Source organism: Piliocolobus tephrosceles, chromosome 16, assembly GCF_002776525.5.
Source record: "Piliocolobus tephrosceles isolate RC106 chromosome 16, ASM277652v3, whole genome shotgun sequence".
Taxonomy (NCBI): Eukaryota; Metazoa; Chordata; class Mammalia; order Primates; family Cercopithecidae; genus Piliocolobus; species Piliocolobus tephrosceles.
The window spans coordinates 30,765,831-30,779,010 of NC_045449.1; the positions used below are offsets into that span (position 1 = coordinate 30,765,831).

Below are 13,180 nucleotides of genomic sequence, written 5' to 3' on the forward strand. Positions count from 1 at the left end.
ATCGCTTATACTGAGATTTGGTTTAGGGCATTTTCGTAGGTGGTCATAGTCGAGCAGAGGCACCTTTTATTGAAAACCAGTTTCTCTGATGGAGGACATGTTCCTCTGGGGTGCTCCACTAACCAAGAGGAAACCAAAACCAGCACCCCTGATCAGAGAGTGCACTCTTATCTCCCACCGCCCAGCACTGGGGACGGTGTGTCTGCCCGTCCACCAGGATGTGACGCGCCGACGGGACTCTGCTGGGATGTGTATTTTAAGTGGTGTTCACAACTGTCACAGGAGCCACATTTTAGCAGTTACTGGAGAGCACCTTTTTTTCCATCACTGACACACACACATCCTGAAATTATTAGTAAAAATTCTAATATGTTAAGCATATAGATTTATTAAAAATAATGCTAATATAATCCTGGGCACATGGATTCCAAGAGAGTTTTTGCAGCAGATTTCATTATAGTTACTTAACAGCTAAATAATAAGGGTGTATTTATTTTAACTTACAGAGTCACTAAATAATAGAGGGGAAAGGAAAGAGTAGGGCTAATCCAGTAGAGACTGAAGCTGGTATCAACCTTCCCTAAGCATCTGTCTGGTCAGCAGCCTGGGGCAAAGCTTGTCTCTAAAGGGTTAATGAGGCCCCAAAGTGATTTTTGCACTGAGCTCCTCCTGCACCTACCAAGGTGCCAAAGGCATGAGATTCAGAAGAGAGCAGAACCAGTTTATTAAACTGTTCAAATTGGTAAAAATGATTAAAAGCTAAAGATTTTCATAAACACTATTCCAAAATGTTAATTTTAAAAATGTGACTAGCAATGTATGCATTCCCTTTATGTCCCCTCCCTCCCTCCCTCTCTCTTAAAATAAATTTGAACACCCAGTGTAAAAAACACTTGAGGGAGAACCAGAAGTCAGCCATTTGAGAAGACAGTGGAGAGGGAGCAGACGGCGGGGAACAGACACCGGTCCCACTCGGGCTGCTGACGCAGGCTTCGGTGGCACTAAATCCCCCAGTAAGGCATCAGGTGTCGGGACTCCTTCTCATAGACGTCGGGAACTATGCCGTAAGGTGTCTGTACCATTTTAACTGTCGACTTTCCAAAGAGCTGGCGCTCGTAGTCTATCAGCTGCCTCCAGAAGCCTACGTTGGGCCTGATGACAGGTCGCCGGGCTTTCACCCAGTTGTACGCCTCCAGCAGGCACACGTTGTGGAATTTCATCAGGTAGGCGATACAGAGCGTGGCTGAGCGGCTCACCCCTGCAGCACAGTGCACCAGGGTGGCCCCGTGCTTCCTGCTCACACTGTGGATCTTGTCAGCCACGGTGTCAAAGTACAGTCCAATGGGGGCGTGCGGCATGTCAGCCAGAGGCACTTTAACATACTCAAATTGGGGCCAGTTGAAATTAGGGATCTCAATGGTAGCATTAACAATGCAGGTGATGCCACGAGCCTGGAGGAGGTGCCGATTGGAGGCCACACTGCCTCTGCCCAGGAATAGAGAGGAGGTGATTTGAGCAATGCCTCCTATGTCTCCCTCGGAAATCATCCGAGGGGCCATGAGAGTCCTTGGTAGCGTGCTGTGACCTCTGGAGCTCATGAAGACGCCAGCAGTCACACTTGCATCGTTGGGGGCAAGACCAGAGTGTTTTATTTTCCTCCACCAAGGAATCCAAAATCACAGTCTCCTTCCTGCAAAATACAGGTATGTGTCAGTACTTTAAATGCTACTGATTCATCACAGCCTTCTGTCACGTTTGTCACATGGGAAGATTAGAGTTTTTTTATAATACAGTACAATCTTTCAAGGATACAGGCAAATCATTTTCTATCAATTAACAGTTAGGAAAAGTCACCTAGGACACAAACATGTAAAATCAATGTAAAATCCAGCTCTCTGGTGACTGTCCAAAAAATATATACATATATGTGTGAGCTGGGCGTGTTGGCTCATGCCTGTAATCCCAGCACTTTGGGAGGCTGAGGTGGGAGGAATGCTTAAGCCCAGGAGTTCAAGACCCACCTGGGCAACACAGTGAGACCCCAGCTCTCCAAAAAAAAAAAAAAAAAAAAAAAACCTTTTTTTTTTTAATTAGCTGGGTGTGGTAGTGCATGCCTGTAGTCCCAGCTACTCAGGAGACTGAGGTGGGCAGATCTCTTGAGCCCGGGAGGTCAAGGCTGCACCACCACACTGCAACCTAGGCGACAGGGAGACCCAGTCTCAAACAAAACAAAACAAAACAAAAGGCCAGGCGAGGTAGCTCATGCCCGTAATCCCAGCACTTTGGGAGGCTGAGGCAGGTGGATCACCTGAGGGCAGGAGTTCGAGACCAGCCTGGCCAACATTGGGAAACCCGTCTCTACCAAAAATACAAAAATTAGCTGGGCATGGTGACAGGCGCCTGTAATCCCAGCTACTCGGGAGGCTGAGGTAAGAGACTCGCTTGAGCCCGGGAGGCGGAGGTTGCATCTAGCTGAGATCGCACCACTGTATTCCAGCCTGGGTGACAGTGAGACTCTGTCTCAAAACAAAAACGAAACCCAAACCAAAAACTATTTCCTGTCATTCTGTGACAGTGTAAACACGGTGACATTTCCATGGAAATAATCCCAGGCAATCTGAAGGCCACGGTCTTCAAAGTTCGTTTCTGTAAGTTAAATGAGCGTTTCACCTGACCTGACCTTGCGTGTGACTAAATAACTTCACCTTCCTCTGCCATTTAGTTCTGAGCTCCACGATGAATCCCACTGGCTTTTAACGTCTGAACATCGCTATCCTCCCATTATTCCCGTGTTTGCTATTAAATGTCAATATATGTATTAGTAAGAGCAGAAAAGGAAGTTCTCAGTTTCCTGAGATTTCAGATACATCCGTTCCTCTCACCAAAAAAAATCACAACGCTTTATCACCTGTGCCGAGTGGCAGGCGCACCTGCCCACACCCAGGGGACTGTCGGGAAGCCTGCAAGGATTTCAGTCACACGACAGCCTCCCCGGGTGCAACCGGCAGAGGGTGCTGGGCTACTCACTTCCTGAGGAGTCCAGTGTGCACTGCAGCCTGGGTCTGGATCCAGAAGGTCCGAAGTAGGCAGTACTGGTGACAGTGGACACAAATCAGATCTGCGGGAAGACAAGGAGGCAAGGACAAAGCCAATCAGGAAGTTCCAAAGAAGTCCTCGCGGGCTTTCACTACCACCTCGGGTTTGACTGTAATAGAGCCAGGAAGCGGAGGAAGGTGCGCTCAACACTTCCAGGTGTGCATTTAAAGGCTGCACCAGTAAGAAACACCAGCCTAAGTCTCAGCTTTTTTGTTAATGACACATAACCCGCGGTGTGACAAATAGAGTTTTGGCAATAACACAAGACAAATCTCCTCTTACGAGGAGGAGATTCAGAGACCACAACATATCCGCGAAACGTCCAGCACGGTGAGGACACAACACGGACTCGAGTCTCTTCCATGCACCATCAGCCAGCCCGGCAGTGGGAAGGCTTGGGCGGCACCGCGGTGGGAGAACGCACAGGTCAGGTGCCGCGAGGGTGAGCCAAGCAGCCCCGTGCCTGAACACGAGGTGGAGGACGGTGTGCACCAGGAAGCTAAGGACAGGCGCGGCCAGGACATGGCAGATGAGAAGCAGGACCGCAGATGCGGCTGCAGTCAGGAACGCTAACTACAGGCGGTGCTGGTGTTCAGGATGGCAATTTGACATTTTGCTTCATTTGGTTTTCTTTTCCGTGTTGGCCCTATTTTATTCATTTATGTTACATAAATATCATGAATGTCATAAAAAATGTGTTCTTCTACCACCTGTTCTCCTGCCTTTCCCAGGTAACTGTCAGACCTGTTGTGTTTTTTTACAGCTCTGTTGAGGTGTACTTGACATAGAAACTGCTATACAACTTGTGCAAGTACATAACCTGATGAGTTTTGACATATGTACACAACGGAGACACCAGGACATAATAATAAACACATCCATCATCCTGCTCAAAATGTCCTCATGTTTTTTAATAATCCAACCCTTTCTTGCACTTTACCCCATTCCCAAGCAGCCACTGATCTTTCTTGTCACTATGGTTTGCACTCTAGACTTTTACATCAATGGACTTTTCTATATTTATACTATATAAATACATATAGGCCAAGCGTGGTGGCTCACACCTGTAATCCCAACACTGGGAGGCTGAGGTGAGGCCAGGAGTTCGAGACGAGCCTGGCCAATGTGGAGAAACCTAGGTCTCTACTAAAAATACCAAAATTATCCGGGCATGTTGGCACACACCTGTAATCCCAGCTACTCGGGTGGCTGAGGCAGGAGAATCACTAGAAACCAGGAGGAGGCAGAGGTTGCAGTGGAGCCGAAACTGCACCACTGTACTCCAGCCTGGGCAACAGAGCAAGACTCTGTCTCAAAAACTAAATGAACATACACACACACAACATACATATATATGTGTATATATGGGGGTTTTTTTGGTCTGGCTTCTTTCACTCAGCATAACTTAGACATTCACCCATGACAGTGGGTTATCAACAGTTCACTTCTTACTGCTGACAGTACTCTGCTGTGTAGAAACACCACAATTTGCTTATCCATTCACCTACTCATGAACCTGGGTTGTCTCTAGTTTAAAGCTATTGTGAGTACAGCTGCTATGAGCATCCATGTACAGGTCTTTGTGCAGACATATGCTTTCCTCTCTCGGTTCAATACCCAGGAGTGAAGGGCTGGTGCCCAGACCTTCCACTGCTAGGCTGGCTGATGGTGCACGGGAGAGACTCGAGTCCGTGTTGTGTCCTCACAGTGCCGAACATTTCGCGGATAGGTTGTGGTCTCACGTATGTTCAGCATTTTAAAATGGTTTTTAAAAAGAGACATAAAAAATTATATATATATATATATTTTTTTTTTGAGATGGAGTCTGGCTCTGTCACCCAGGCTGGAGTGCAGTGGTGCAATCTCAGCTCACTGCAACCTCCACCTCCCAGGTTGAAGAGATTCTCCTGCCTCAGCCTCCTGAGTAGCTGGGATTACAGACGTGCACCACCACGCACAGCTATTTTTTGTACTTTTAGTAGAGACGGAGTTTTGCCGTGTTGGCCAGGCTGGTCTCAATCTCCTGACCTCAAGTGATCCACCCGCCTTGGCCTCCCCAAGTGCTGGGATTACAGGCATGAGCCACTGTGCCTGGCTCCATTTACAACTATTTCTATCATTATAAGGCAGGGGCTCTCAAACCTGAGCATGCCTCAGAATCCCCCAGAGGGCTGTGCACACAGACTGCTGGACCCTTTCCCAGCTTCTGATTCCATCCCTCTAGAGTGGGGCTGGAAGAGCTGCCCTCCCGAGGTGAGGCTGCAGGTCGGGGGCACGCTCGAGAACTACTGCAGAGGTGAGTGCTGTGGCTCTGTCCACACTTCCCCGGCATGACTGAGGCACCAAGCATGCTGGTGCTAACAGCGCACAAGTCCCTCCTGGACACTGCCCTTCTCTGAAGGGAGCTGCCTCCTCACCTGAGACTAGGCCCTGCTTTGGGAGCCCACATCCCATGACTGGTTAATGCCACGAGACTACACAGAGCAGTCCACAGGTAGAATCACAGCATGGGGAGGAACGAGGACACAGTCCCATAAGGAAACTGCGCATGTGCGCTGGATTTGAACTATGAACAGGGCAGAAACTCTGAGAACATCCTTTCCTACAGCAGAGCAGGGTCCTGCCACTTCCCAGTCTTCCCTGGCAGAATCCCACTGGTTTAAAAAGCAAAGTCACTGTGGTAATAAACACAAAATTAGGCCTTCAGGCTGCTGGGGATGACGTTCCTCATTGTGGAAAATCTGGAAGATGCTAATCAAATTTCCAAGTAGGTTATCTAGTTGTTGTCTAATTAAGAGAGGCTTGGCTGCGGACGTGGTGGCTCACACCTATAATCCTAGCACTTTGGGAGGCCAAGGTGGGCAGATCACCTGAGACCAGCCTGGGCAACATGGTGAAAAATAGAAAAATTAGCCAGGCATAGTGGCACGTGCCTATAATCCCAGCTACTAGGGAGGCTGAGCCAAGAGATTCGCTTGAACCCCGGAGGCAGAGACTGCAGTGAGCCGAGATCGCGCCACTGCTCTCCAGCCTGGGTGGCAGAGCGATGCATCCTCCCACATTACGCTGTCTAGGAAGCCACTTGCCTTCCTGAGGCAAAGGAGCCCAGGTTCCCTGTGGAAGCCGAGCTGATTCTGTTCACTCACATTTCCTGAGTGGTGCTAGGGTACTTGGTGCTGTAGGGAAAACAGATTGTGAGCCCTTGGGGCAGAATCCAAGTGAGACAGACACGTTGCTCCCTCCCTGCTGCCAGTCCGTCTCTTTGCCAACAAACCTGCTTAAAATGCCAAAGCTGGTCCCAAGTTTCAGGAAAACAACTTCCGCCAGAGGGCATGCAGAGGGCACAGATGCTATAGATGCTTCTCTGACAAACACTCCTGAACCCCTTGACAGGTTGGAAAATACACGGTTCAGAAAGGGTAAGAGATTTCAACTTGAGAAGTGAAACTAGGAAAAGATGCAAGGTGTCCGGATTTCTAACTCAGGTCCACACACTGCTTCTCTGCGGTGACTGCATCGTGGCTGTGTTCTCATTACCTGCCTCGCGGCGCTCCACACCTCCAGCCAGCGCCTGCCACACATGCAAGGGGGTGTGGATCTGCCTGAGAAGGTGTTTCGGTGCTGCTTACAGAAAGGCTAAGCCCAGATGGGCTGAGCTGCTCGTTTCCCCTAGTGCCAGAACAGGCAACTACTGCCACATCCTGGTACACCATTTGGTGCACAAAATGTCCCCCTGGCTGCAGAGGGTGGACCTCAGCAAGGAGCAGCCCCAGAGTAGGCACTACAAGAAGCCCTAGAGTTATCCAGTTCTAAGATCAGTAGAACCGGATGGTAAAAAAAAATAAAAAACCCATGGGTATTACGTCTTAGGTGCATGAAAATCTCCTCAGTAAATGTGTCCTAGGAGACAGGGAAAGGAGATATGGTAGCAGAGTCTGCCCGTATTTGAGGGATCACAGATTGCATGGTGCTCTCAGAGTGAACATGCCGTCCTACTGCAGGGCAACGGTCTCTGGGACGAAGATGACCAGGAAGAATGCTTAAGAATGACCACATCACTGTCTACGGTGTTCAACTTGGCCTTCCCAAGATGCTCTGGTAGTGGCACATGCTTCTTGGAGGAAAAATATGTATTTCTGGCTGGGGGGAGGGGGTAGGGCAGAGTGAAATACAGAAAGGAAGAGCTGTCCTAAACCAACCCCAGCGTTTTTTTGTTTGTTTTGGGGAGATGGGGGAGATGGAGTCTCACTCTGTCACCCAGATGAGAGTGCAATGGAGCGATCTCAGCTCACTGCAACCTCAGCCTCCTGAGTTCAAGTGATCCTCCTGCCTCAGCCTCCTGGGTCGCTGGGATTATAGGCGCCTGCCACCATGCCCAGCTAATTTTTTGTATTTTTTAGTAGAGACAGAGTTTTGCCATGTTGCCCAGACTGGTCTTGAACTCCTGACCTCAGGGTGATCTGCCCACCTCAGCCTCCCAAAGTGCTGGGATTACAGGCTTGAGACACTGCGCCCGGCCTGGTTTGTTCTTCACCAGCTATAAGCAACGTCTTCTTAGAGATGATGCTGGTCTTTCTGGATAATAAGCATCGAACACTAAGTACTGAACAAAATAAAAGATTAGTGTCTTCCCAGCGGGCCTCTAATCTCAGTAATGCATACGCTAATATTAATAACACTTGATTGCTCCCTGCACTGCAGAGCTCCTGGGATGTGGCCATCAGCCTTGTAGCCTTGTGGTCAGCACTGGCATCCGTACCTGGAGCGGTGGGACCTGATACTCAGAATTGCTACATGGGGTCACGGCCTAATCACGGAAAGCATCCATCCTAGTGCCATGGAGGTTACTTTTCTTTTAAAAAAAAAAAAATGATGACAACCACCAGAATCAGCAGTTAACTGAAATTCTATCTACGGCTTTTCTTTTCATGTTCAATCAACAGCAGAAAACGGACACAACAGTGCTTCAGATGACTGTGTAAAATGCTCTCACTAAAATACTTTCAGCTTTAGGAGTTTCAGAGGGTCAGAGTATATACTGGAGAGGCCTACACTGTTAACCTTTTTATATTCAAAAAGCTTATGTAATCACATTTTCTCCTTCTAATAAAGTAAATGTCTATCTAGTTCTTTTTGTTTTGAGACCGAGTCTCTGTTGCCCAGGCTAGAGTACAGTGGCACAATCTTAGGTCACTACAGCCTTGATCTCCAGACTCGAAAGATCCTGGGATTACAGGGGTGAGCCACCAAGTCCGGCCCACATTTCTGTTTTAGTAACGAAAATGACAATCCCAGCACTTTGGGAGGCCAAGTGGTTGTATCACTTTAAGCTCAGGAGTTGGAGACCAGCCTGGGCAACATGGCGAAACCCCATTTCTACCAAAACACTCAAAAACCAGCTGGGCCAACATGGTGAAACCCTGTCTCTACTAAAAATACAAAAATCAGCTGGGCATAGTGGTGTGCACCTGGAATCCCAGCTCATCGGGAGGCTGAGGCACTAGAATCACTTGAACCTGGGAGGCAAAGGCTGCAGTGAGCCAAGATCGTGCCATTGCACTCCAGCCTGGTTAACAGAGCGAGACTGTGTCACAGAAAATAAGTAAAATGTCAGCCAGGCACAGTGGCTCACAACTGTAATCACAGCATTTTGGGAGGCCAAGGCAGGAGAACTCCTTCAACCCAAGAGTTTAAGACCAACCGGGACAACAAAATGAGACCCTGTCTCTACCAAAAAAATTTTAAAAATTAACTGGGCATGGTGGCACGCGCCTATAATCCCAGCTACTCAGGGGGCTGAGATGAGGGGGTCACTTGAGTCTGGGAAGTCGAGGCTGCAGTGAGCCATGAGTGTGCCACTGCACTCCAGCCAGGGTGACCCTGTCTCATATATACATATTAAAGTAAAATGAAGTAAAAGATACTCACAAATTGTTCCGTCACCTGGAAAGCTTTAGCAATTGTGGTAAAACATCTCAACACCTTCTACTTACTTTGGAGGAGGGGTCGTTTTTGCTTTTCTCACTGTATTAACTAACTGATATGACAGTGTTCTGAGATGAGGATAAATACAGACAAGATACAGAAAGCTAAACACTGAGAGTCACACTCCGGTTCAGCCACAGATAGTCCCTCAGTGTGACACGCAGCCACAGAGAAGCTGCCTATGTAGGTGTGACCAGCCACCTCGATGTGCGCAGATAGACCAGCGCTCGTTCACACTGCATTTGCTGAGGTTAACAGAAGCTGATCATTGGTGTTTTGTTTTGTTTTGTTTTTTGAGATGGAGTCTTGCTCTGTCACCCAGGCTGGAGTGCAGTGATGCGATCTCGGCTCCCTGCAAGCTCCACCTCCCGGATTCAAGTGATTCTTCCGCCTCAGTCTCCTGAGTAGCTGGGACTATGCCACCATGCCTGGCTAATTTTTGTATTTTTAGTAGAGACAGGGGGTTTCGCCATGTTGGCCAGGCTGGTCTCAAACTCCTGACCTCAGGTGACCTGCCGCCTTGGCCTCCTGAAGCACTGGGATTACAGGCGTGAGCCACCGCACCCAGCCCAATCATTGTAAGATACTAGCCAGCTGCTTGCCACAGCCCAAGAAGGAGAGGGGCAGTCCACTAGATAAGCAGGAAAAACCATGCCAGCATCATGACACAGATGCAAAGATCTGAAGAAGTTCAGTTCCACGTGATCAATTCACAGATTCTCCATGTTGGAAACAGAGTAGAGATAGCAAGAAGAGACCATCAATAACTATAAAAGGTGGAAGGTCTGCATTTATCTCGGTACCATGGGGTAATGTGTTCACAGCTGGAATTGAATTCTTGTATCTGGTCCTCACCCACCTTGGTGCTTAAATTACCTACCACTCATTCACACAACAGTCTTTCACTGAGTTTGTGCTATGCGGTCAACACCCTGCTAAGTGTTGTTGCGACTGCTGCAAAATGTATTCCCCAGAGATGGCCACAGCATCTCCCATCTCACATGGCATTCTTACAGTGTAACCTTGTTTTTTGTTTTGTTTTTGAGACAGGATCTCGCTCTGTAGCCCAGGCTACGGCGCAGTGGTGCCACCTCTGCCTCCCAGGTTCAAGTGATCCTCCCACCTCAGCCTCCCCATGTAGCTGGAACCACAGGTGTGTGCCACCATGGCCAGCTAATTTTTGTATTTTTTATAGAGACAGGGTTTCCCCATGTTGCCCACGCTGGTCTCAAACTCCTGGACTCACACAATCTGCCCACCTCGGCCTCACAGAGTGCTGGGATTACAGGCGTGAGCCACTGTGGCCGGCCCTTCCAGTGTAATCTTGACACTCCTCCCACCCAACAGTAGGGATGATGTCCCCTCATTTGAATCCTGAGAAACCTTTGAGACGGCCTCAACCAAAAGAATACACTACAGGCTGGGCGTGGGGCTCATGCTTGTAATCTCAGCACTTTGGGAGGCTGAGGCAGGACGACCGCTTGAGCTCAGGAGTTCGAGGTTGTAGGGGGCTATGCTGGCGCCACTGCACTGCACTCTAGCCTGGGCGACAGAACGATGCTGTCTTTAAAACAACAAACAAACAAAAAAATACAGTGGAAATGATGCTTCTGAGGCCAGAGTACAAACATGTCGCACACTGCTACCTTGTTCTCTTAGGACTTGCCTTTGGAACCCAGCTGCCATGCTGGGAGGAAGCCCAAACTAGCCCAACAGAACAACCACACGGAGACACCACGGGCATTTCGCTGACATCCAACTGAGGCCCCAGCTGATACCCAAGCTCAGCCACTAGATATGTGAGTAGAGATACTTTATTATGATTACAGCTCCCAGTCATCAAGTCACCCCCAGGCTTTGAATCTCCCACCTGAGGCCTCAGACATTGTGAAGCAAAAGCAAGTTGTCCCTACTAATGAGGTCCAAATTCCTGACCTACAGGAATCTGTGAATACAATACAAATAATCATTTTAGGCCAGGAGCAGCGAGTGGCTCAAGCCTGTAATTCCAACACTTTAGGAGGCCAAAGCAGAAGGAATGCTTGAGCCCAGGAGTTCGAGACCAACTGACACTCTCTCTACAAAAAAAGAAAAAAAAAAAAAAAAAGCTGGGCGTGGCGATGTGCACCTGTGGTCCCAGCTACATGGCAGGCAGGGGCAGAAGGATTGTTTGAGCCCAGGAGGTCGAAGCTGCAGGCAGCTGTGATTGCACCACTGCACTCCAGCCTGGGGAACAGAGCGAGTCCCTGTCTTAAAAGAAAAAAACACAGGGACTTACAAACAAAACAAATAGTTATTTTACAACGCATTTTAGAGCTGTGTGATGCAGCAATAGGAACTAGAGCAGGGATATACAGGTAACATAAGGCTTAACCCTGTGCTAGGATTTTATCATCTAACAGCAATGACACAAGATACACATCCAAAAACAACTGAATAGCAGTAAGAGATGGACTACCATTGAGTGAACGAAACAACTGGTGCGAACTGGGTGTTGCAGCAACACAAACAGGATCCAAGCAAAGTAAACACAGCCCATAGCACTGAAAACCTAAGTTGTTTCTTGGGGAGTTGTTTTATAGAATGTATACCATGCTTTTTCTCCTCCCATTTCTGCCTTTCAAGAGCCCCCTTGTCCAGGCATGGTGGCTCACACCTATAATCCCAGCACTTGGGGAGGCTGAGGCGGGCAGATTGCCTGAGGTCAGGAGTTCGTGACCAGCCTGGCCAACATGGTAAAACCCTGTCTCTACAAAAATTAGCCGGGCGTGGTGGTGGGTGCCTGTAATCCCAGCTACTTAGGAGGCTGAGGCAGGAGAATCATTTGAACCCGGGAGGTGGAGGCTGCAGTGAGCCAAGATCACTCCATTGCACTCCAGCCTGGGTGACAAGAAACTCCATCTAAAAAAAAAGAGCCTCCTGTTTTAGACTGGGAATGGGGGCTATTCTCCATTCGAATGGAGAATACAGCCTTTTTCTACAGCCCTCACTATTCAACAAGTATGACCCAAGTCCCAGCAGCATTGATACCACCTGGAGGCTTGAAAGAAATGCAGAACGCAGGCTCTATACCAAGATCTACGGAATCGGCTACAGCAGGTTAACAAGATCCCAGGTGATCTGTATACACAGTTTTTAAAAAGTGCAAACTGAAGATTAAACTCATTAAAAACTAACTTAATACAATGTGAAAATCTGCCTCACTCTGCCCCCTCTGACCTATGGCAGCGCGTTCGGGCGCCTGTCCCACGTAAGCCACATGAGACGTAAGCTCAGCTTCTCCCGGATCAGTATCATTCTGCTATCGCGGTTCCCAGAGACTCAGAAGTAAACGCAGGTTAAGAGGCTTTCCCAGACTCTACATAGAAAATTAGTAGCCCCATTGGGACCAGAACCGTCCTTCCATGAGTTGTCCATTTGTTGCTTAAGTCATACAATCGGACCACAACGGACCCATCCATTCAAAGTCTACCAAAATGCACATTTCATTGTGGGCGGGGCGGGGGGGGGAACTGCGGGGCGGGCGGGGGGAACTGCAGAGATAAAGGAATTAAGGAAAATAAGGTCAGGTCGATGTGACTGTGCTTTACTTCTACAGTCTAGGGAGTAATCTCTAAGAATCCTAAACTGTTGGTGGTACAAGATGCTCTTCGGGTGTGAAATATCCAATAAAACACTTTCAAAAGTCCACAACTGTATTTCAACTTGTTAGTGAGAACTGGAAACCAATTTGAGCAACAGCTTATATAAATAACACTTTAAAATCTCTCAGGAATAAGTGGTAAAAATTAAATGTGAATCATATGTGCTTGGTTAAATGATAAACTTTTATTTATGTAAGTCAGAACATCTAGAGGCAAAGCGCTTTAAAAAAAAAATCACATATCAGCAATAAAACCCAGGTAGGTATGAGTTTGCCTCAAAACTGTCAAAGTTACTACTGCCCTCTGAGAAGCAAGACCAGGAAATCGCAGAAAATGCAGGTCTTTTCATAAATAAGATTTCAGTCCTTACAAGTTCATTATTACTTTAAGGGAAGATAAAGAACGGAATTTATGGCCGGGCGCGGTGGCTCACGCCTGTAATCCCAGCACTGTGG

At 48.2% G+C, this 13,180-nt stretch overlaps 2 protein-coding genes across 2 annotated transcripts in view; both read right to left on the minus strand.

Moving 5' to 3' along the window:
* Window positions 1-365: 365 nt before the first annotated feature.
* The window catches only part of DUSP14 (dual specificity phosphatase 14), a 22,118-nt gene continuing 9,303 nt past the window's right edge, over window positions 366-13,180 (minus strand). The window contains exons 2-3 of the mRNA XM_023204730.3: window positions 3,028-3,118; window positions 366-1,690 (exon numbers count right to left, since the gene is read on the minus strand). Coding sequence (XP_023060498.1) covers window positions 1,002-1,598 — 597 coding nt within the window. The 5' untranslated portion in view covers window positions 1,599-1,690; window positions 3,028-3,118 and the 3' untranslated portion in view covers window positions 366-1,001. The remainder of the gene's footprint in view (window positions 1,691-3,027; window positions 3,119-13,180) is intronic.
* Window positions 7,406-13,180, minus strand: part of LOC113225237 — a gene marked incomplete at its 3' end in the record, with an annotated part of 8,883 nt that continues 3,108 nt past the window's right edge. Inside the window, exons 3-4 of the mRNA XM_026456743.1 lie at window positions 9,539-9,600; window positions 7,406-7,477 (exon numbers count right to left, since the gene is read on the minus strand). Of these exons, the coding sequence (XP_026312528.1) occupies window positions 7,406-7,477; window positions 9,539-9,600 (134 nt within the window). The remainder of the gene's footprint in view (window positions 7,478-9,538; window positions 9,601-13,180) is intronic.